Raw genomic sequence first — 23,623 nt, 5'->3', positions numbered from 1 at the left:
ACTTCGTTTCTGGTCTAGCTACGCCACTGTAACAACTGTAGTTAGCAGTCGATTAGTCAATGAATTATTAGTGAGTCCTCATTGTCAAAACTTTATAAAGTTTGGCGCGCCACACACATTTGTCAGTACGCTGCTAAATTACCCTGTTACCAAACATCGAGGAAGATTGAATATGACTCGATTTGTGCATCATATTTATGACATGCGCAGTGAATAAGATTCACTAATCGTGGAACGTTCTGAATAAAACTTAGTTGAACGGATATATTATATATAAAGAATGTAAGTTGGTACGTTTCGAATAAGGACATCCAACTAGCATTAGCTTGTAGGTATACACTGCATTAATTATTGATCTTTAATTTGATATTAATGAAGTGTGACATCAAGATGTGACTGTTATATTCTATTTAAATGTGAAAAAAAGTTTTATGATGGGGCAGAGTGCGCATAACGTTATATGCATATCGTCATTGACTGAATAATGCACTGCACCAACTATCGCTTTGTTTTGAAAGGCAGACACTCGTTTAGTTTTCTATGGTTGTCATTTTCCTGCCTTGCTTGTTTTAAATCAAAATCTCTTTCGTGTGTAAAACGGTGGTTTACACTTTGTTTTGGTACCCGTTTTACCGAATACTAGTGTACTCTTTTGTATAAAAGGTAAAATAGGTCATGTGAAGTGAAAATAAAACTAGAAGTAAAAGTTGGAAAAGTGTTTTCAGTACAACTAAACTAATCAAGGTATATATTTAGGTATCTTTGAATGAAATATTCATCTCAGTCTATGCACAATGAAAAAGTGCATGTGGCATGGATGCGTAAGCAGAAAGATTCTGTATTTGATATTGCTACCTTGTATTTCAGTGCCTTGGAGAAACTATAAATCATGCTGAATCGGGAGGTGCAGGTGGGGGGGGGGGGGGGGGGGCTTTGTGAATTACAATAAGTTTCTGTAAGAAATAGACCCCTTCACAATAACTGCGGTACTGCTCTCTTGCAGGGCAAAATGATATACTTTGCCGAAATTTCAGTAGGTAGATAATTAAATGACGTAAATAAAACAATTGACGTTACGTCATATTTCACCAAACCATGTCATTTTGCCCCGCAAAAGAGCAGTACTGCAGTTACCGTGAAGGGGTTGATATGGGGATATTTGTATTAATTTAGTAATTGAATAAATTTATAGTAAATATTTTAGGAAAGATGGAAAAGACAGATTTTGAATTGAGAAATATTTATGAAAATAAATAATTTTGTATTGTTAGATTTTAATAATTTGAATCAATTTGTTATAAAATATGTATATTTCATAACTTTTCACATCTCCAGGGCTCAAAATTATTTCGCTGTATCCCTTAATTAGTTATGATCAAGTTCTTAAATGTAAAATTTTACAAATATTTGTTAAGAGTTTTGTAGCATACTCCACAGAATTGCAGAACTTCACTATATGCAGTATTTTGATATATCTGTGTTTGTCTTAAGCAAGTATTACTGTACAGCATTCAAACAATGAATTTTGATCTCGGAGTTAAATTACTTTCTTAGAGTATGTAGTTGCATGAGCCATTGGCAACACTGGTTTAAAGACAATTATAAGTTTTTCTTTTACCTTAAGAAAGAGAGGTTTTCTTCAACTAAGTTTCCTTCTGTTTATATTTTAAGTTATGAGGATTGCTCCCTTGATACCGAGAGCCAGAAAAGTTGGTATCAGTGCATTATCCTGGGCAAATAAACCCTGCTTTTCAAAGTCGGCCAGTAATTCCCTGATATCTGATAGTGTTGTGAGTTGTTTCTATGTGTGCTTTTTGAAAAATTGTTTGTTTGACATTATTCTTTGTGGTTGATATTACAACTTATTTTGCCTGTTTGCTCAGATTTCATCACATTATACTAACTTACATGTACATTGGTTTATGCTAAAGTAATCCATACACTTAACAAACTTCTCAATGTTCACCCTGATAAATAGAACAATTTGATGATTTTATAACTGATATAGCTTCTCATCTAAACCAAAATGAAATAAGACTATACCAGTTGAAACTAATTATCTGTGACAAAATGTTGGATATTAGTCTTTGATAATAGTTTTTAAAGAAAAACACTTAAAATGTGCAAAAAAATCATTGAGGAAAGGAATTTTGGGATGTTGGTGTCATGATTGTTCAAACAACCAACTATTCTCACTTTAAATCTGCTTTTTATTTTGTCCTTGGCATTGTTTTAAATAATGAGCAATTGAAAGGATAGTTTATTTTAACATAAATTTTCTCTTTTATAAGTGTATCATCATTACCATTGGCTGAAAACTCTGTAGGAAATTCAACCAAATTAGATATGTAACACTTCTACCATCTTTTTAATAGTTTTTTTTAGATGATAGACAGTGTAATAACCAAAACAAAACAAAGACGAACATAAGCACATATGACAATGACATCAAATGTTTTCTTTTAAAGATAATAAAAATAGTCAAAAGGACTATGTGCGGTTTTATGCATTTTTTCCCCCCTAAAATCAAAGTTTTAGAAAGAGCTTTACAATTAAAGTGAAAGATAGTTAAAATCATATTGGAAGTAAAGGTGTAAAAGGTTATCACCACAGTGACGTCATAATGTAGGAATGACGTCATGAAGATTGCATTATTTTGATAAATTGGTATTTTGCAGCAAAATATGGGTGTTTTCCGATGGTTTTTCGACTGGGAAACATCGAGCGCAGGCTTGCTCAAGTACCATTTTTTAGTATAACGTGTATAACTATCTAAAGAAAAACATACGTTAAAATCGCACTTGAGCAGACCTGCGCTCTATACTTCCGAATGCAAAATATAGAGCAAAAATGAGAATATTTTCATTTGTTTGCAAATTTGCGGGAATTGGGCCATTTAGGTGACGTCATAGATAAACAGCGAATGGGCAATGATGACTAAAATCAATATTGAAGTTATAGGCATCCTCTATACAATGATTTGTGAAGATTTTATTTTTATACGATACTATTTAAAAATTGGTTGAAATCGGGGGCAGATATTTGACCATACCGCACATAGTCCTTTATAGGCTTAGAATAATCAGAATATACAATTATGAATTTTCATTGTTATTAAACTTTTTAAAGTTAATTAACTTACTCCATTGTGGTCTAAAACATGAAAAAGATTGACTGATGTTTCTACTGTGTTTTCCTCACAAACCGCATGAGACACTGAGTTTCACAAATCTCTACACAGGGATACAAACAGAACATACACAAATTTCACAACATGGACAAAAACGGATAAACACACAAAATAAGCAGTGTAACGGCACAAGATATGTTTAGAATATCCAGCAAAGGTCAAGGTCATATCCATAGGCCAAGTTCAATACATTTTTCTAATTTACCGGTACTTGAAACTTTAGTAGTTCTAAATCAGTTAACCCAATGGCAAAACAAATGAATGTTTGATTTCTTACAGTGAAACCATAATATTGGGTGAACATCTAGAACTTAGGTTCAGTGTACATGTGTATTTTCAAACACATTTGTTTCATTGAAATCTTTATAGAACAGTAAACTTAATCATTCTCTCCATTATGGAGGATTCTAAAAGAATTACCTTTTTTGTTGAATTTTTAATCAGTAAAGAGATGTCTTAGACTATCAATTAAGTAGTACATACAGAAGCCTTTGGGGGCTCTTGGTATAATCAAGTCTTGAAGATTAGTGTGAAACAATGTATGGTGTTAACTTTAAAAACACCACTAAATTGAATGAATTATAACTTATTTGTAACTAGATTTTTTTCTTCTAGAGAACCATGTCTTCCAAACTTAGTGGTGCCAATCGGATCAAGGGCACAGAGAAAAACATATGGTCAGTAAAGTTAATGTTAAACTCTGCTTTTTTTTTTTTTAAAGAGAACTCATGATTTATGGATATTGAAAATTGTTTGTTTTTAATGACAGGGTGGAATTTGGAAAGTTAGCAGTTGAGAATAAAGCTCTAAATCTTGGCCAGGTAATGACTGGGTGATGTATGAAGTACAGAGAGCAACGTATACAGTTCAGATCAAGTTGGGAATCAGTTCTTGTTTTTATTTGTACTTGTTTTTCTGTCCCACTTGTGTACCAGCATATACTGGTATTCAGATTTTTAATTAGAAAAACTCATAGGTAGATTTGTTTACCTTAATGTTATTATCTTGACCAGAGATAATTTGATGAGAGATATTAAAAGATTCTACATTAATTACAGTTTATTAGACAGTTTGGGGTTAATTACATTTATTTAGAAATTGTTTTCGTGTTTGTAGGGATTTCCTGATTTTAAGCCTCCACAACATGTGATAGATGAAATGATGGCAGCTGTTGCCAGTGACAACCACCTCATGCATCAGTACACCCGCAGTTCTGTAAATATAGACACACCATTTTAAGTCTTAAGACACTTCAAATTGTTTTTGAATCCCACCCCACCTTACTATAAGACCAATCCGAATTGCCATTGCAAAACTAGTACATGTAATGACACGCAGAACCCCCATAATTATGTGACATTGTTTTTGCAGGGTCATCCCCGACTTGTATCAGCTCTCTCTAGGTTATACTCGCCTCTGATTGGGCAGCAGCTGGACCCCAATAAGAATGTGACGGTGTCCGTGGGGGCGTACGGTGTTTTGTTCTGTGCCGTACAGGGACTGATAAACCCCGGGGACGAGGTGGTGATCATCGAACCATTCTTTGACTGCTATGAACCGATGGTGAAAGTTGCTGGAGGAATAGCTCATTACTGCCCCCTTAGACCTGTAAATATGCATATTGATAATTTAATTCAATTTTAAAAGTATTTTCCGGACTTGTTGACAAAATTTTCATTAAAATTTACTCAGTGCTTAAACATTTACTGATAATTAAACTATTCTTTTGTATGATGTGTAAAATTTCTTATTGAATTTAATACCCAGTACAATGAGTACATATTTGAAATCCTATACAAGTACATGTAAATAAAATGATCATACAATTACAGTCGTTGAAAATCCACAGAATTAATATTAATGTACTCTTGTATGGCAAGACTCAAATATTAATCTTTCAGACGAAAACAGAGGGTGTAACTTCAAGCAAAGACTGGATTTTGGACCCAAAAGAGCTGGAGAGTAAATTTAATCAGAACACTAAGGCTCTTATTGTCAACAATCCCAACAACCCCCTGGGAAAGGTAGGAATACTAGTATGTCTTCCGACAGTCTAGGAATACTAGTATGTCTTCCGACAGTGTATGACTACTGTACAATCCTATTTAAACGCGAGGAATTAATATCCGCATGAAATCGCGGGAATCATATCTCGCGATTTTTAAAATCTCACTTTTATTTTTTGGACATTGTAAACTTCATGAAACTATGATTTATTGGAAAAGGTCTGAATCGCAGAATTAAGTTCTTGCGTAAATTAAGGAATCTACAGTATAATTCACTCGGAATTCACAATCTTTAGCTAAAAAGTCAAAGAAGAGATGTTTACCTTATGACTATTGATAGCTTTGATATCTAGGGAATAATGTGAAAATCTCTAGTTACCGTGTGCCCTATTGTAAAGTTGCCAGAGTTCTTTTATGGCATTCTTTAGCTATATTGTCCTTTATAATTTGTTACGGTTTACCCCAGAATTTAAATTTATATGCAATATTGTATTTTGATTAAGGAATATTCCTATAGTTTCTAGTTTTTTAGATACATGTAATTAGATTGTGTACCGGTATATTTTGAAGAATGTATATTTTTGGGATAATTGTGTATCTTTAGACAAGATGAAATTAGCTCAGTTACAGTACATGTATAACTTTTTATACACACTTTACTTAATTAGGTTTTCTCTCGAGATGAGCTCCAGATGATGGCAGACTTGTGTAAAAAGTATGACACGATATGTCTGTCTGATGAGGTATACGAGTGGATGGTGTATGACGATAACAAACACATAAAGATAGGTAAGACAGCCATACTGTACCTCAGATTAGGTGTCTGACAATAACAAACATATAAAGATGGGTAAGTTAACCATACATGTACCTCAGATTAGGTGTCTGACAATAACAAACATATAAAGATGGGTAAGTTAACCATACATGTACCTCAGATTAGGTGTCTGACAATAACAAACATATAAAGATGGGTAAGTTAACCATACATGTACCTCAGATTAGGTGTCTGACAATAACAAACATATAAAGATAGGTAAAACAACCATACATAACCCCTGAGATGAGGTGTCTGATTTAACAAACATATAAAGATGTCTGAGTAAAAACTGTAATAATTAATGAAACATTGGTAGTATGAATGCAATACTTTTGAGGAGAGGTTTGATGAAAAAGGATTAAAAAATATCTACGATGAAATATCTGTTGTTTACTATTACTGTATGCAGGGCCTTTTCATCTGTGTTTTTTTTTCACCCAATTAAACTTGCAAGCGGTTTTGCCCAGTTTTGAATTTGTCCAGGTTCAGTTGTGTTAAAAGAGATATCCATTTAAGACAATCTAATTAAAATAAGATCAAAGATCTATTTTTAATTAGATGGTATTTGTTACATTAGAATTCGCCCAGTTTTAAATTCAGCTGCTTTCAACAAGGGTGAAAGGGTCAAATTTAAAATGGGGGTGAATATTTCCCTGTATACAGTATTACTGGTGAGACAAAAATGCTCCTGATACTGTATATTTTGAAATCTGTTGTAGAATTATGGGAAACTTCTCATTGGAAATACATCTAGTCAAAGTGATGTACAATATATGAAATTATATTGTATTCTTTTAAAATAGATTGAATGCCTTTAATGTAAGTTTTACATGTTAAAATGTATATGTAGTTTTGAACCAAGAAGTTAAACTTTACTGAGAACATAAAGAAGACTGGATAGTGTTGCATCATTGGTATACTGTAATACAAGTACCTGGATAGTATAAATGTTGATGTATGGTACATATACATGTAGTACCTTATATACAGTACATGTACTTTCTTATATACAGAACATGTAGTACCTGATCTACAGGTGTTATATGTCAGTTTTGTTTTGATTACTCTATAACTCTCCGTCGTTTCCTTACCCAGCCTCTCTGCCGGGTATGTTTGAGCGAACAGTGACCATGGGCAGTGCCGGGAAGACTCTGAGTGCCACGGGCTGGAAGCTGGGTTGGGGTATCGGCCCAGAACATCTGATTGCCCCGATGCAGGTCCTTCACCAGAACTGTACTTACAACTGTCCCACACCTGTGCAGGTGAGAAATAAGTGTTTTTACTGGAAAATATCCATGCATGATGCTTGGATTACAGTGTTTCAATGGTTTTTTTTATCACACAAGACCTGACATGTATTTTTAAATTAGAAATATTGTTGCTGATGTTAGAAATGTTATTTTTTCTGTGAGAATGTGGATTTTAGCAGTTTGAAAGTCAAAATGGTCATTTTCCAGATCATTGCAGACCCCCACTGATTTGATTTTCCCCTTTTCTTCCCATGCCAATCACATCCCTGTAGGCATGAGGTACATGTACTACACGGGATATTCTTTGTTAGTGGAAGCTAATACTGCAGTTTACGGTACAGGTTTACAAAAAGCTAACACTTCAGATCCTACAGTCAAGGGTACCATTTTCACAGTGCAACACAGTACTAAATTGTACGGTCTGTTTTTCAGGAAGCTGTCGCGGGAGCATTAGAATTTGAAATTGACCAGATGGACCAGCCCGACAAGTGCTATTTCTTCTCTCTGGCCAAAGAGCTTCAACCCAAGAGAGACAAGCTTGCCAAGATCTGCCAGGAGGTGGGCCTGTCTCCCGTCGTGCCGGAGGGCGGCTACTTCATGATGGTCAACACCGGCAACCTCAAAACCGATCTCCCTGACGATGGGACAGACGATCCGCGGGACTTCAAGTTTGTGAGGTGGATGACAACAAAACTGGTAGGTGTGGTACTCTAAAATGTAAATAAAGAAGAAATCTAGGCCTCAGAAATCTGTGCTAGACATCTTACGTGCCTTTATATGTTTTATTTTCAGAAACTTGCCGCCATTCCTCCTTCTGCCTTTTATCATCAAGAACATAAACATCTGGGGGAGAATTACGTCAGGTTTTGTTTCATCAAAGTAAGTGACTTACTTTGTTTGAACTACAAATTGCTTTCTTTGTTGAATCATATATGTATAACATTAACAGTTATAGGTTTTTGAGAAAAATCAAAACTCCAGTCAGCTGGTGGTGTAAATTTTTGATGCCTTGAATGCATTTGTTTTATTCGTTTGAATCAACAAAACAAAGCAGTTCATTATTTATGTTTAGTACGCTTTTCTATAAAATATTCATGTAAAGTGGGTAAAAGTGTGTATTAAGAACAATAAGTACATGCATGTTACGATGATAGAAGAGCCATTTAGTTCACATTTTACCTTTGGCACAGTCCCAAACTTGGTCATAAAACTCTGTCTGAATCTCCCATTAAGATAATTTGTTCCTTATTGTGAAGAACTACTAGTTTTCTTATCGTGAGAATTTTCTTGAGGAATGTCGGTACCTGTATTCTTTTATTAAAATTACATGCTGATGCACAAACCCCACTTTGCATATAGCAAAATTTTACAGGATATCCCACATGTTATCATTTACAGTAGATATTAAAGAATGAATTTTTGAAAAATTAGGATTGTCAAAAGTAAATACATTTTAAATTCAAAATAAGGCAAAATGTATACTCATTCACACCATTTCAAAATTTCATATTAATGTCCCATATGATTTAAGGTGGAATAACACACCTGGAAAAAGTCACTGAAATTAACAGGAATTTTTTGATAATGAAAGATATAATGATAAATAAACTATACAAATGTCAAATATTAAGCGAAAAATTTGCAGTTTGGGAATAAAAAATGAATATCTAAAATAATTATTCCAATAAGTAACAATAAAAGCCCCTGTGGGATTCTAACTCGGGATGTACGGATCACAAGTCCGTCACCTTATCCACTCGGCTATGGAGTACGTTACATGTTTCAGTCCATAAAATCCTTTTAATAAAATGAAATGTTGTTTTGATCAGCGGTCAGCCATTTTGTGATGATGTGTTATTCCACCTTAATTTTTCAATTTTAAGTATTCTTACATTAACCTTGAAGTGTTAGAAACATTACAATCGTGTTAACAGAATGTTTTTGCTTATGCAATGACTAGCTTTCTACCTATTTTTGTAGAAAGATGAAACCATAGAGGCAGCTGGTGATATTCTCAAGAAATGGTTTGGTTCAGTGAAAAAATAATCGCACCAATTGAAACACAACAGTGTGCCAACTGGGAGGTGGCCATGTCATGTGATATGTGTGTTGTGGACATATGGCACAGTCTTCCATTCTGCGAATCTTTCAAGCCTTGTTTCCATGCATTACAACAAAATGAATTTCCATACACCGTCATCTCTCTTCCGATCTACATGAATATGGCAACTTTGTGTGATTACGGATAAACTTGTCTGTGAAATTTACTGGGCTGTATAACTCATCAAATTTCTTGTTAAGTAGTTGATAGAACAGTGTAGGTGCACTCCTATGGAATGAAACCTTGCCTCCTCCTAGTCAACAAGAAACTTTATCTGTATTTTACCTGTACATGTATTTGTTGTCTGCTGTTGCAGAATCATTGTTAGATCTCAAGACTGTGTTGACATATGTGTTGACATACCAGTACATTTTTATACCCCTGCTCAGAAGGAGACTAGGGTATACCGTTTTACCCTTGTGTGTCTGTCTGTCCATCCTTCTGTCTGTCGTTCTGTCTGTCTGTAACAAAAATTTCTTTCATGTTTTTTTCAGCAACTATATATGGCAGATGGTTGAAATTTTATCACACTATTTTTTTAGACATGCCATATTGTAAGATATTTTTTTGTACCAATTGGACATCAGCTTCCTGTTTAAAGGGGCATTACTAGTATTACTAGTGAGCATTGGCTCACAGATATCTTGTTATAGAATATATTACATATTAGCTGTGTATTACTATAGAAAGGGAAGTAACTGACTGTAATGCTTTATACCTTGCTGTATAAATTATATTGTCATCTTTACAGTGTTGTTGTTAATTGATATTTTAAGATTGTTGTGATGAAAAACTGTTCTAACAGAATAAAATTTTTATTATCCCAGTAAATGTTTTTAATCAATACTCTACTTTTGAATCAACCAAATACATCATTCATTCAACTTAAATGTGCGTTTCAAATTGTTTTTGTGTATTTGTTCAACTGAATTAGAGGCTCATCTAAGGTTTCCTGATCAACTTTTGTCTGTCTCTATTTTATTGAATGCAGAATCACTGAGCCAAAATTCAAACTTGAATAAAGGGCTTGCAAATTTCCTTCTTGAGAACCAAATAATGGCTATTTAATGTCGAGGATAATCAATGCATACTGTATATCTGGTAATTTTCGTGATGATCTAATTTTTGCTTTTTTCACAATCTCTTTCAAATCACATTGAATATGCAGAAATTATATCCTGTATTATTTTCTATAAGAAACTTTTAAAATCGCAAAAATGACTAATGCAAATTAAAGATGCTGTATATTTTCTTTGACTCAAAAAAAAAAAAAACCCCCGATATATGGTATGAACTTCTTTTTTTAAGTACAAGTGTACTTATGAAAATGTATATCTCATTTAGGAAAGAAAGCAGCAATACTTAAAAACAAATGTCATTGCAAACATCACAACTCATGACTAGTATTTTTATTTTATTACACAATTTATCATAATTGATTTATTCATGCTATAAATAATTATATCTGACTATATGAACTAATAATGCATAATAGTGTGCAATATTGAGGTCTTCAACACAGGTTTCTTGTTAGTCAATATATAAACATGCATGAAGTTTAACAGCACACATCTAAAATGATTACATATGATGCAAGGTAGAGCATTCAATATGATAAAATCAATTGGTAAAAAATTAGAAAGTTTCTTTTTCTCTTTGAACTTCGATTGGCAAGCAATGATGCAAAGTGCTTCATATCTTACAGCCCCCCTCACTTCTCTTATAGGTTAAATCTACCTGATAATAAGGCCAGGACAATGTTGAATTTAGATAAAGTTAAAAAGAGACATCAGGTGAAAACTGGGCATAACACAAAACAGAAGTTAATGTTCAAGACAAAGTTTAAACAATATATATATGCTACTACAATTTCTTCAGTTCTTAGAAAAAAGAGTTGTTTTAGCTGGACTTTGTATTGATTTAGCCTGATAATGAATTAATTTTAAAAGTTCTAAATTTATTGTTCCAATACCTTGGAACATGATATAAATAATCATAAGCCTACACAAAAGAGTGATTCTTTTACAGTACACATCTTCAATATGTCTAGTGAAAAATTGCCAAAATTAACTTGAAGTTATACATACAAGATGTTCATGCTAATTTCTTTTGTGTTCCTGCATTTATTAGCTGCCTGTGTAGGCACTCGAATTCTTCATTTCATTGAGCACAAAAACTGTCTTTGATTGAGCAAATCTCTCCTACCCGCAAAGCAAGAGAGTTGGGTGTATTGGTAACAATCTAACGGTAAAGACCTTGTCAGATCAATCAAGTCTCTTGTTCAGTTCACAAAATAGAAAATAATATCACCATTTATAAGGGTACAATATATAAAAAATGCCAAAGTACATACCGGTTAAATGTACATGAAGAGATAAATGGAACGAAATAGTAATTGTCTCATTATTACATGTACACTGAATGCATACATTGTACACATTTATTCAAGTACAAGTTCATTGTATGATAATTAATCCAAAATTGCATTACAACAATAACAATGGGTAATAGCATTGCACAGAATGAAACAAGAGAAAACAACAAATATGAACAACAGCCCAGAACATAACTGCTTTGAGTAAAACAAGTATGTAAATAATTCAGTTCACAGCCAACAAAAGCACAGTTAGTTAATTTTATTAAGATACACTGTTTTGACAGTGTTCATTGGTCATAACACTTGTTTCAGACGATAATCTTAATCACAAATAAGGAAGAGTGTTTGCTTTGATTTTGCAGCTACACATTTTCCATAACTATAAACAAAGTTTAATGAAGAGTTATTAGCTATATAATAACTGGTATCATTCCAGTACCGGTATATGCACATATATGTAATAAAGATGGGGGATACACAACTGATATAATCAAACATGTTTAACATAAATACATCAAACACCAATTACTAAAGCATTACTGTAAAAAGGGACACACAGAACCATGAATTGATTAGATTTACTGTGTATCAGAGTCACGTCTCAATGCGGGGACTATCACACTTGTCACAAATGTCATCAACACTGACTCGTCACAATTATCACACCTGTAATTAACACCGACTGATCATACTTGTCACACCTGTAATGTATCACTAACTCAACAGCCACAGCTGACCACTACACTAGCGGTGCTGGAGGTGGGTGTTCAGTGGGCTCTGAAGGGAGGGCTGCCAAAAGGGGGTGTTCCGAAACCACGGCAGTGCTGAGTTTGATTCGCTGTACAATAGCTCCTCGACACAAGGGGCACTCTTTGAGGGGAACAGAGCACTCGTTACAGCAGCAAACATGGCCACAGGACAAGAAAATTACAGCAGACTATAAAATAAAATACAAAATTCTAAATTCAACACAATTTGCAGAATTATTCCACAGACATGCTTTGTAAAATATTTTCATGTAAATTTTCAAGAAATATAATATGAGTTCTGCCTTATTTTTTTCACCCATCAGAATCATGAAAAGAATCCTGCATACAGGATATCAAATACTTTTATACACAATACAAACAAGACTTGACTTTCTACATCTTTCACATAATTTACACTTTTAAATTTCAATCTATCCATGGTTGATGGGAAAGAATGGAAAAATGCAGAGAGGGTTATCTCAATGGTTCATTGGTGAATGTTTCTAAAGTGCATACACATTCATTTGCTTTTAAAACAAAATATGAAGTACTGTACCTGTCTGTCAAGACATATCACACATTCTGAGTTAAGTCCCCTTGCTAGAATGGACTCTTGTCTCATTAGAGGAGCCGAAGGGGCTGGGTGATCAAAGGTCACATCCTCCTGAAACAGAGAGGATTGTTGAACGCATGTATATACACGGTACATCTACAGCCCATGCTATGCATACATGCCAGTACATTACTGATTTGTTATCAATCAAAATTATGATCCACACAAATATAATAGAAGTATTGTGTTTTAATTCTTATTTATGGGCATTGATTAACTTTCTTAAATTTCTTTAAAGTCACACTTTCAAGGATATGTAAATGAATGGCCAATGATATGAACATTTAATGTTGTGAATCAACTCAACGTCAAAATCCAGATAATTGGAGACCACAGCATCATTATTGATTTATCAAAGCGAATTGGTTACCGTATTTCTGAATTTGTCCATATTGACGTGACTTGGACCTGCTTCTGCCTCTTTTTGTACTGAGGCTCTTTTTGATGTCCTAAAATTTTCAACATTTTTCAAAATGGATTTTCGTAATCCAAGCTCATGAACTCCCATCTGAAAATTTACAAAGTATACAATTATATACCATAGAAACAAGCGACGATTTTAAAGTTACACATGCAAAAAACCTGCTAATCACTGAACCTGTTTAAGGTCATCATCTGTCATTTGCAGCAAGGTTTCTATGGTGATACGATGTCTAGCAAACACAGGGAGGTAATCCTGAGCCCCAGAATCATCTAGCACTGTTACCACGGCGATCTCTAAGCGATGCTCCTACAGAAAACAAAATTACATTAACAAATCTTTGTTTAAAAAAAAAAAATCTACCATATTAATAAACAAGATTGGTAATTGCCGCTGAGATAAACAACAGACCTGGTCCATGAGAGCCTGTGGTTTGCGGTCCATGAGTCGCTGGTACTGAACCAACCAATAGTCTGTCTGTCCATCCTCCTTCTGTTGCTCCATCTCAGCCTTAACACAGAGAGACATACATGTACACTGAGTATACTCAACAAAACACAGTCAAACATACAATGAGTACACTCAGTAACTCAACTGTCAATCCATAAACTGTGAACCTTAGAAATACACTAACACTGAGTATACTCAGTACCTTAATGTAACCTAACAACACACAGTCAAACATACAATGAGTACACTCAGTAACTCAACAGTCAACCCATACACTGTGTACCTTAGAAATACACTTCTAACAAACACAATGTATACTCAATAACTTAATGTAACTTAACAACACAGTAAACATACTGCATACAGGGTTATTCACTTACATGTATTTTCACCAAATTACAGATTTCTGAAATTTTCCCCCAACAGATTGGCCCTCACACAGTACCGGTAGGTATATTCAATTAACCCCTAAGGCCTTTTAAATATGCCCACTGTCAATGAGAGCCATTAGGGTCACAAAAAACCCATGTATCCAGGAAACTGAGCACATGTATACTCAGTATTTAGTGAAATAGTCAATGATTATACTCGGAAAATGATAAGAACATAGTGCAACATACCCAGACTGAATTTAACCATATCAAAAAACCTTATGGAATCTTGAAGTAAAATGGATCTAGAGTTTTAAGCATAAACTAATGTGCTTATTGCACTTTGCAATTAAACTATGAGGTCCATGTTTAAATCCATACACATTATTTGTAATGAATTTAGCTGTTAAGTTTTAAAATGGCTCACAACATTATACAGAGATTTCTCTGATGACATTAAGTTAAGACGATTACCAGTCGCTTTCTGAGCTCTTCTCTTCGGCTCTCCTGTTCACTCATCAGTTGAGACAGTAATCCCAATAGTTCTACTCTCTTCTCAGCCAGACGATTCTGTTTTAAAACATAAGTAAAATGCTAAATTTCATCTCCCTGGTGCCAAAAAATACATTTTGTATTTTGAAGGTTAAGAGACACCCTTCCTTATTGAATTCCTCTTAATAGAGTAATAATCCATGCTTACAATTTCATCGTCGGTCCGTTCCTCTTTCCTCTGAAGCTCCACTAGAGTGAGACCAGCGAGTTCTTCCTCTATCATATTAATCTGCTGACTAATTCTCTGGGTTTTGGCATCCTTCTGAAGCTGTAGGGCCTCAAAAGCATCTCTCTGGAACTCTTCCTGAAAATCAAAGATTTGCATACCATGTAAAACTGGTAGGATGAAAACATAACTTCAAAGGTGCAGATATATATCAATCTCCCTTAAAACCAACTTGGAGATGTTTGATAACAATCAAGGTTGAATAAATCACCAGCCAATATTGCACAGAACTTGAGAGTACCTGTTTCTGTAGGACATCTATCATGTTGGTGAGGGCGAGGTCCTTGTTATGGAGAATGCTGTGGACCTGCCCCTGACTCGTCACCTCCTCACTGAAAAATCAACTCAACAGTCACAATCATCATCTAGTTTTGTTAAACCTCAGTCGGTGAATATTTTCTATGTATTAAAAATTACAACAAATAAACATGCTATTCTATCTAACTGTGAAATAGTTTCTGTGCTATCTGCCTATTTGGACGATTGCAACTTTATTGTCTTCTTCGACAGCAACTAATTCCCTCGGCTTCGCCTCATAAAATAGTTCCTATGTCGGGGGACAATAAATTTGCTATTGTCCTCATAGCAAGTAAATAGGTACATGTATATAATATTGCTGAATGCACCGCACATATTCCAACCAATCAACACGAGTCTTTGACTAATTGTACTCACTCATGTAGGGCCTGTCTGAGAACGTTGTCCTTATTGTTGACATAACTTGATCTGAGACTCTCAAACATGTCCGACTCTTGTAGCATGGACTCCATAGCTCCTATAATAGATTCAACCCAAACTTTGATTTATCTGGTATTTTGTAATAGTAAATAGTAAGAGTAATTACTAGGTATCATAATGATACCTGTAGGTCTTTATGCTGATGTGTTTTAGCAAGAGACTTGACAAAAAACTTAATTAAAAAAGCGGAAATTACATTCCACCTAAATCACTAAACAAAATACACAGCCAAATGTAAAATATTACAGTTGTAAAATAATAGGTAAAATAAATTTTATATTCATAGGTCTTTTATAGATCTTGTTTTTTTATATTTAATGCTGTACTTTCTGCTTGCACTCTTAATGATCTCCGATCCTCCGCCATGTCTATTAACTCTAAATTATATGTCATTGGGGGGTTTTATCGTACAATAAATCTGCCTTTTATATAACTTTGTGAAATGCATGGATACCATCAATAAATTTCAGAATCTTTTTATTTCATTTCATTTTTAACATTTGAAGGACAAATAACATCTTTATGGTGAAAAAAATACATTGAGGCTGAGGGTCGGAGAACCTAATTCAGTGAAATACAAATGAACTTCAATAGTGAGTAATACGTACTCAGGACTTCCTGTTTGCGTAAGTTCTGCATCTCCTCGTTGCGGACCACAAACAGCTCCTCCTCCTCGATCCGTTCACGCTCCATTAACTCCAACAGTTCCTCCGTCTTCCTCGCCTTTTCTTGCATCTCCAGCATGTTTTTAATTAACACATCTGTACCGATCTCAACTGAACAGGATTAATAACAACAGTTATGTTTATCATTTAGACCTGGAGTTCATGCTTTATTTTTTTCACAGTACATCAGATTATTTTCCTCATCAAAAATATATATTATCAATATAATATTGCATCAATTTCTTAATACTGTATACTGTTAAAAGGATAATATGACTAAATTCAGCAAGTAAGATATTACTATACAAAATAATAATTTGTTAATCTAAAATCATCAAAAAGTTTCAATTTAGGAATATTTTGTATGCATACAGAGATATAAGACAACAAACATAAAATATAATAGCTTACCTTGATGCATGTATTCTACAAGTTTCTTTCTCTCTTGCCCCTTTCCATGGAAAATAGTCTCCAGTTCCTTGTCCATCTTATTTTGATCCTAATAAAATAAAATGCCACCACAAAAATAAACAACCATGGTATTTCATGTTGAATTACTTTGAACTGTATGATCACTCACAAACTAATCACAACTGTAAGTGCTGAATTTTTCGGAATTAAATGCCCCTTGTCTACAAATAATAAATCATGACTGCCCATGTTGAACATCTTAACTTAATGCCCATGGCCTACAATGCTGACCTGAGCCATGGCCTCTATGAAGCGCTGCTTCTCCTCTATAGCCTGACTGGCCAGCTGTGCCTGCTCCAACATCTCCAGCTCCAACAGTCTCTCCAGCTCTATCCTCTCCTGTCTCTTCTTGTCCTAAAACATTTGAAAATAGAAATTAAGAAATGGGTATTTCTTATTGCCTCTATAAACTTTTCAGTTTGACTTATGGTAGTATGATGTTTTGTTATGTGTATCAGTTATTATATAAAGCTCACTTACCATTATTGAATTGTAACTATCAATGTTTTTCTGAAAGAAAAAAACAAACCAGATAGTGAATGATCAACTCAATTCAAAAATCTTTTTTTTTAAATTTTACATTTACATACAAAAAGATCATTGCAAAAAAGGCAGAATTTAAATCTCCTGGGCAAAAAGAGCTCTGTCTTGATACATACGTAAAATTAATTGTTAAAGCGAAAAGATTTCATTTTTCTCTTTAATAACAATCTTATGACTAGAATTAACATATCAAAATATTCTAGGTAAATCTGATAGGTAAAAATAGCCCATCCTGCCTGCTTTAAAACGAAACCATGTATCAAGTACATTGACACTAAAAGTCTACATAGAGTCATACCTGTAAGGCATTCTCTTCCATTTCATAGGCTTTCGAGAAGGAGGATTCCTTGGGGGTCAGCATTAGATTGGGGGGTTCCAGAATGTCTAACAGGAACTTTGAGGGTGGTTCATACTCCATTTTACACTCTTTAGAAAAACCAAAACAATGAACTACTGGTCTATGTCAAAAATACATGTACATTGAATCATTCTCCAAGCATAAAAAAACCCATTCTCATGATTAAAATTTCATCAAAGCCATGAATCTTAGCACTTACCAGAGCATAAAAACATCATTATTTTCTCTGTGCCCTGTTTACATATATCTAAAAAATAAACAAAACAAATTTCATATGAATTTATTTAAGTTAAAGAGGATAACATCATCATCAGTGTTTAGAACAGTAAAACATGCTTATAATGAATTGCCAGGGACAGAAATTTTGCTTCATTAAAAACGTAATACGTTATATCTGATAGCTTAACAATATGTTTAAAACCCATGGAGAATGTGAATCACTTCACTATAAGGATCAATTTATTATAAGTGTGTTCGCTATAAGCATGTTTTACAGAACATGGTATAAAAAATATCAGTTAATATATTGGTTGTGTCATTGTTTACAGAGTACACACCATTAGAGGGGTAAGTGATCCTGTGGACATCAATGACTAGAGTCTCCAGTGTTCTAACATTACACAGCTGTGGAGGCAGGGAAGTGATCTTATTCTCAGATAGGTCCAGTGTCCGTAAACTCTTCAGGCCACAAAGAGATGGACTCACAAGTTTAAGTCGATTTCCTGTATCAATCAATCAGTTTAACAATGTGAAGAACTACTGTAAGCTGTAAGTATTAATGAGCCAAGAATCATGTCAACAATAAGAAAATACATGTACATCATTACCTTTCATATTCAATGTTTGCAAGTGCTTCAGATTTTCAATACTGTTTGGCAAAATTGATATTCTATTTCTTTCCAAATTCAGGACCTGCAAAAGAAAGAGTACATGTATGTGTTTTTTGATAAAAACATTCATGAAAAACATAACTCCCTGGTTTTAAAAATAATTTTTAAATTGCAATTGTAATACCGGTACACAATTTAGTTTAACTAAATATATAACTATATAAGACAACAAAGTTATCCAAGACACATTTGCATTACAGTACCTGTAAACAAGTCATATTTCCAATATCTGTAGGTAAAACTTTGATTTCATTGTTGTGGAGGTCCAAAACCTGTAGGGTGATAAATCATTGTGAACAGTAGCTTTTATTATTTATTTTTCTAAAAGCCCAAGCCAATAACAAAGATATAAAGCAGGGTTTAGTGTCCATTTACATTCCAGAACTATCTGCGTCAGTAAAATGTACACTAAACTTGACATTGTGGCTTATGAATTTTGGATAACAGCAGTCATCTTAGATATTATTTAGTTCAGTGCCTTAACCCCAAACTCGAAGGCATGAGAGGAACACAATTAATTAAAGATAAATATTTTGTCTCTGTAATGCTCAAAGTAGACTTTGGAAAAGATTTGATGCACACACGTATATATATATATATCTATTATCTATAACCTGGTACTTGGGTACATGCATAATTATGTACAAGTACAGGTAGATCTTTGATCTAAAAGTCACAAAAATGTATTCAATGCCAAGACCTTTTTGCATAAACCTTAGCATAAATACAAGTGCAGTAGATATTTGATCTAAAAGTGACGAAAATGTATTCAATGCAAAGTATGACCTTTTTGCAAAAACCTTAGCATAAATGCACATCTTACATAAACTTGCTTGACGAAGGTTATCTGACACCCTTTAGGGAAAATTTTAAAACAAAATCAGAAAAAAGATGTTTATCTTGAATTTATTTGTATGCCCAAAAGGAAGTCTTTCACCTGTAATTTTTATAGGGGCAGCTAGAACAGGGAGGTAACTCTTACCCTGACAGTCCTCATATCAATACATTTTCCGCCACTTAGTGATCCAAGCCAGTTATCTCCTAGAAAAACAGCCTACAAAACAGAAGCATATTAAACATCAATTTCTTGGAAAATTTATTCTCTAATTTATGATAGCTGTGGTTTTTGTAATTTTAATTAAAATTTATCTGTCTTACCTCCTTGCTCAGAATTTTACTGAGAGAAAATACAAGGGGTGGTATCTACAAATAAAATTAGGACCAACATTTTAATTCAGCACAAATGACAAATAAGTACCAAAGAATTTACGATAGCTCGTTAAAAAGAATCAATTAATACAAAATTGTTAATTTTTTTTTCATGTAAAACACATTCATTCCTGTTACATGTAATCAAATTCTATCATCAATCATACCTCTTCCAGTTCACACTTTGATAAATCTATTGTTGGTTCAGGACTTTCTTGTGCCTGTAAAGTACCAATGTAAAGATTCATTTCTTGTTGTTTAAGTCTAATATACACACAGAGATACAACAGCTAGTAGTTTAAATTCACCATTTATTCCGCATTTATGCAATAAAACAGCCTACAAACATATTCTAAGATACCCTAAAACAGTACTGAGGTAATTCATATAGTAACTGTGTTTTACTGTACTAAGATAAACACCAATGTAATTTTGATAGCTGTCGTCTAGTAACTTACCAAATACAGCTGGTGGTCCATACGTTTCTTGCATGCATCGCTCTGCTTCCTGAAGAGAGAAGCCATGCCGTGTTTGAGTCCTGATGGGGTGGATGGACTCTGGCTAGAGGAGCTGGTGTCTACTGAGTCAGAGTCAGATCCATCCCCTGAGGCCTTGCTCACCTTACGGGAGTGACCGGGGTTGTGGTGTTTACCGGTGGTTTGTTTTCCTGCATTCTGTCCCATCAACAAACCTGCCGAAAATGACCTAGTTTCTTTTTATTGTACAAAAAGTGTTAATACTCAATACAAATAAGCAGAATGAGTTCGTTAGTGAACATCAGAATGAAGAAATTGTGGAGAAGTTCACAATCTGAATGTCGGGCCGTGATCAGTTATATGGTCTCACCTTGCAATCTGAGGAATCAGCAATCAGGTTCTTTTATGTGAGGTTAGAATTCCTGTAATCAAAATTCAGATACTGAGAGAATGCACATCAACAAATCCAAACCAGTTTACATAAGTAAATACTACTGACTGAAATATCTCTCCTCTCATCTTGAACATATCATTGCATATTGGTAGCCTCTATCATGTTTTGAAAGATAATTGCTGAGACTGATTCTAAATCAACTTGTCTCAATACCAAACACAATCAAATCAAGATACTTTCATTTACAAAGATTTGCTAATCAATGAATGAAATTTGACACCTTATATAAAATAGGAAATGAAATATGAATAATTAATAGTCTAGGTGGCTTTAGGGTAGAGATATACAGACTGAATACTAAGAGTTGTTATAAACAGTTCAACATGCCTATGCACTATGTTAAAGGACAGTATATCTGTGAATAATTACATATTCTCGTAAGAACAGGAAGCCCCTGTATGGATTAAGGTTTAATAGATGACTTGGTTTGTTAATGACTACTGGCCACTGCACCTTATTATCAGTTTTTGCATATCATTGTATTAAATCAGTTCTTGCATATCAACATACAATGTATCAACGGTTGAGTCACACTTTTGTTACCCCCCCCCCACCCCTTTCAGAAAAACAAACAGAAAAGTGCATACATGTCTTTTCCTTAAGCAACGTGCAACATCTTGATTTTATCAACACAAAATTTTTTTCCCACAAGCAAAATTTAAAAGCTATAATCTTTATTTTGTCATCTTCAAACCATGAATTAAGTGATAGATGATATCAATTCCAGAAAACAAATACATAAAGCTACAAGGATTAATGCGGTCTACATACATCGCATAATGTCAATTTCCAGGCCGGCATAATATTCAAATTTGGCACATAAAACAAACAAAAATGGGTAATATTTGCAAAATATTACATTTCATGAATAAAAGTTGTAAAAAAAACCAAAACAAAACAAGATCTTTAGGTCATATAAGAAAAATGGTTTTCTACATTGCAGATATGTATTGTCATGGTTTTTATATCAATCAATATAATTACATAATGCATGTATGATCACAGATTGAATTTATCTGCATGACTTCCTCATTATTAGCTGGGTTTTTTTTTGGTCATAAACAGGACTTGACATTAAGAAGTCATTACCAGGCATTTTTAACATAATCAGTTAGTGTTTATAATTTGTGTCTGCATGGATGACCTGAAAGTATTGATTTCCCTAATAAAAAATTGTTGATTAGCTGATTTATGTGTATCATGTACTATCTTTAAATCAATACATCATTATAACACATATAAAGAGAATCAATAACCAAATTACCAGTACACTGTTCTAAATAAACATTATTTCCAAGCCCTCCCCCAACCCTTGTTATATAATAATTGCAATTTAAAATATTTCAAAATAAACATAGTAAGAAAGCCAGTGCTAGTGCTAAATATGCCTCGAGTAACTTAAGGTAAACAATATGGTATGTCTTTTCCAGGAGTCTGCAGGAGTGATCCTAGTAGGAGACCAGGTTTAATAATCTTAATTATGGTGAGTACATCGACAGACAGGTGGCAAGCCCTGAACCTGTACCAAATACATTAAACTACAAGGTTTATTGTCTACAGGGATTTTGTATTGAGGCACACCCGGATGATAATATCTAAATATTGTGGGAGGTATTCCGCTGGCTTCTGAATTGATAAATCTCCGTAAGAAATCTGTTTTCGTTCCTGTGTATTTTCCCGAGTGAAAATGATAATGTGTCAATGAAGATATCTTGGAAAATTTCCCTTTCATCGATTTCAATTGCACTTCTTTCACAGGTATGTGTATTTTTATTAAAAAATCGGCAAAATGTGCTGCATAAATATCTTTGGAACAACTATAAATTCATTTAAAGTAACCATTCTCATGATTTTTTAACTCTTCCAAACCTTTTATGGCAATATTTCTGTCACTCGAAAAACAACGGAATAAAGATCAGAATTTTTTTTTACATATATCTTACTCCCTAAGTCAAATTCAGTTATGTTAAAGTTTCATTGAAATATCAACAGATCAATCACAGTATCTCATAGAAAATGTGAGGTTTATCAGTGTTTATTATTGATTGGGAAGCTGGGTTAAAATATAATTAGAAAGTTGTGACATGGCAGGCACCATCGAAACTCATACAAATAGTATGACAGTTAAAAACAACATAAACATGAATACAACATAAGACAATGAAAATAAAATGCAACAGAAATGTCAAAATAAAGTGTTATCAAACAATAAAGTTGGGCGTTTTATTAAAACTTTTATATAATAAAAAACGTGTATAAATTGTGCCAATATGTCGATACATACCTTGTTATAGTCTTAAACTTCAATAAACTCGTTGATCTTAAAACGAAACGGATGAATGGTCATTTTGCAATATTTACAACATGACTTACTTTCTCCTAAAAGAAGAGAACCAGCCAACAAGAATCACGTGATACAATATTTATCTTATCAGCAGCGAATATTGACTACTGTTTGATAGGATAGAATTCATCACCAAAGCAAAGTTTACAAATGTCAGTATAAAAAAATTCTAGGTTTACTTGCCTTGATTCAACAAATCTCAATTCAATTTTCTGTAGGCTACCATATAAGAATTAAGTCCCACTGTTGCAAACGCAAACGATGATACTATAGTCATACTACCCCCCCCTCCCTCTTTCTAATTTTTTTTCGCGGGATAATTTAATCTTGGAAATGTTTAGTTTAAACA

The 23,623-nt window shown here is 33.8% G+C and overlaps 2 protein-coding genes across 9 annotated transcripts; one reads left to right on the top strand and one right to left on the bottom strand.

Moving 5' to 3' along the window:
• Positions 1–230: 230 nt before the first annotated feature.
• On the top strand, positions 231–10,113 carry LOC128156695 (kynurenine--oxoglutarate transaminase 3-like). 8 transcript variants are annotated; one of them, XM_052818933.1, is made up of 12 exons: positions 234–328; positions 1,672–1,790; positions 3,806–3,867; positions 3,960–4,011; positions 4,307–4,405; positions 4,562–4,798; positions 5,092–5,214; positions 5,865–5,985; positions 7,112–7,278; positions 7,699–7,962; positions 8,059–8,145; positions 9,247–10,113. In XM_052818933.1, the coding sequence occupies exons 2-12, from the start codon at positions 1,674–1,676 to the stop codon at positions 9,310–9,312; spliced, it is 1,395 nt and encodes a 464-aa protein (XP_052674893.1). In that variant the 5' UTR covers positions 234–328; positions 1,672–1,673; the 3' UTR covers positions 9,313–10,113. The 8 variants fall into 8 exon arrangements, with proteins under 8 accessions (XP_052674896.1, XP_052674893.1, XP_052674898.1 ...); XM_052818934.1 differs by having other exon boundaries at positions 315–332; XM_052818932.1 differs by lacking the exon at positions 234–328 and adding an exon at positions 650–744.
• A 655-nt stretch (positions 10,114–10,768) lies between these two features.
• LOC128155384 (E3 ubiquitin-protein ligase LRSAM1-like) lies at positions 10,769–23,397 on the bottom strand. Its single transcript, XM_052817075.1, has 24 exons — positions 23,215–23,397; positions 20,847–20,898; positions 20,459–20,691; positions 20,168–20,221; positions 19,950–19,994; positions 19,774–19,845; positions 18,995–19,063; positions 18,729–18,813; positions 18,459–18,623; positions 18,101–18,148; positions 17,842–17,969; positions 17,481–17,510; positions 17,232–17,354; positions 16,941–17,028; positions 16,473–16,640; positions 15,802–15,901; positions 15,368–15,458; positions 15,049–15,204; positions 14,823–14,918; positions 13,939–14,037; positions 13,705–13,836; positions 13,477–13,614; positions 13,050–13,157; positions 10,769–12,681 (listed from the first exon to the last, which is right to left on the bottom strand). The coding sequence occupies exons 3-24, from the start codon at positions 20,681–20,683 to the stop codon at positions 12,484–12,486; spliced, it is 2,418 nt and encodes an 805-aa protein (XP_052673035.1). The 5' UTR covers positions 20,684–20,691; positions 20,847–20,898; positions 23,215–23,397; the 3' UTR covers positions 10,769–12,483.
• Between the last annotated feature and the right edge of the window lie 226 nt (positions 23,398–23,623).

The sequence above is a fragment of the Crassostrea angulata genome, chromosome 7, assembly GCF_025612915.1.
Source record: "Crassostrea angulata isolate pt1a10 chromosome 7, ASM2561291v2, whole genome shotgun sequence".
Lineage (NCBI taxonomy): Eukaryota > Metazoa > Mollusca > Bivalvia > Ostreida > Ostreidae > Magallana > Magallana angulata.
The sequence above is the reverse complement of the archived record's forward strand: the minus strand, read 5'-3'. Positions and strand labels throughout refer to the sequence as shown.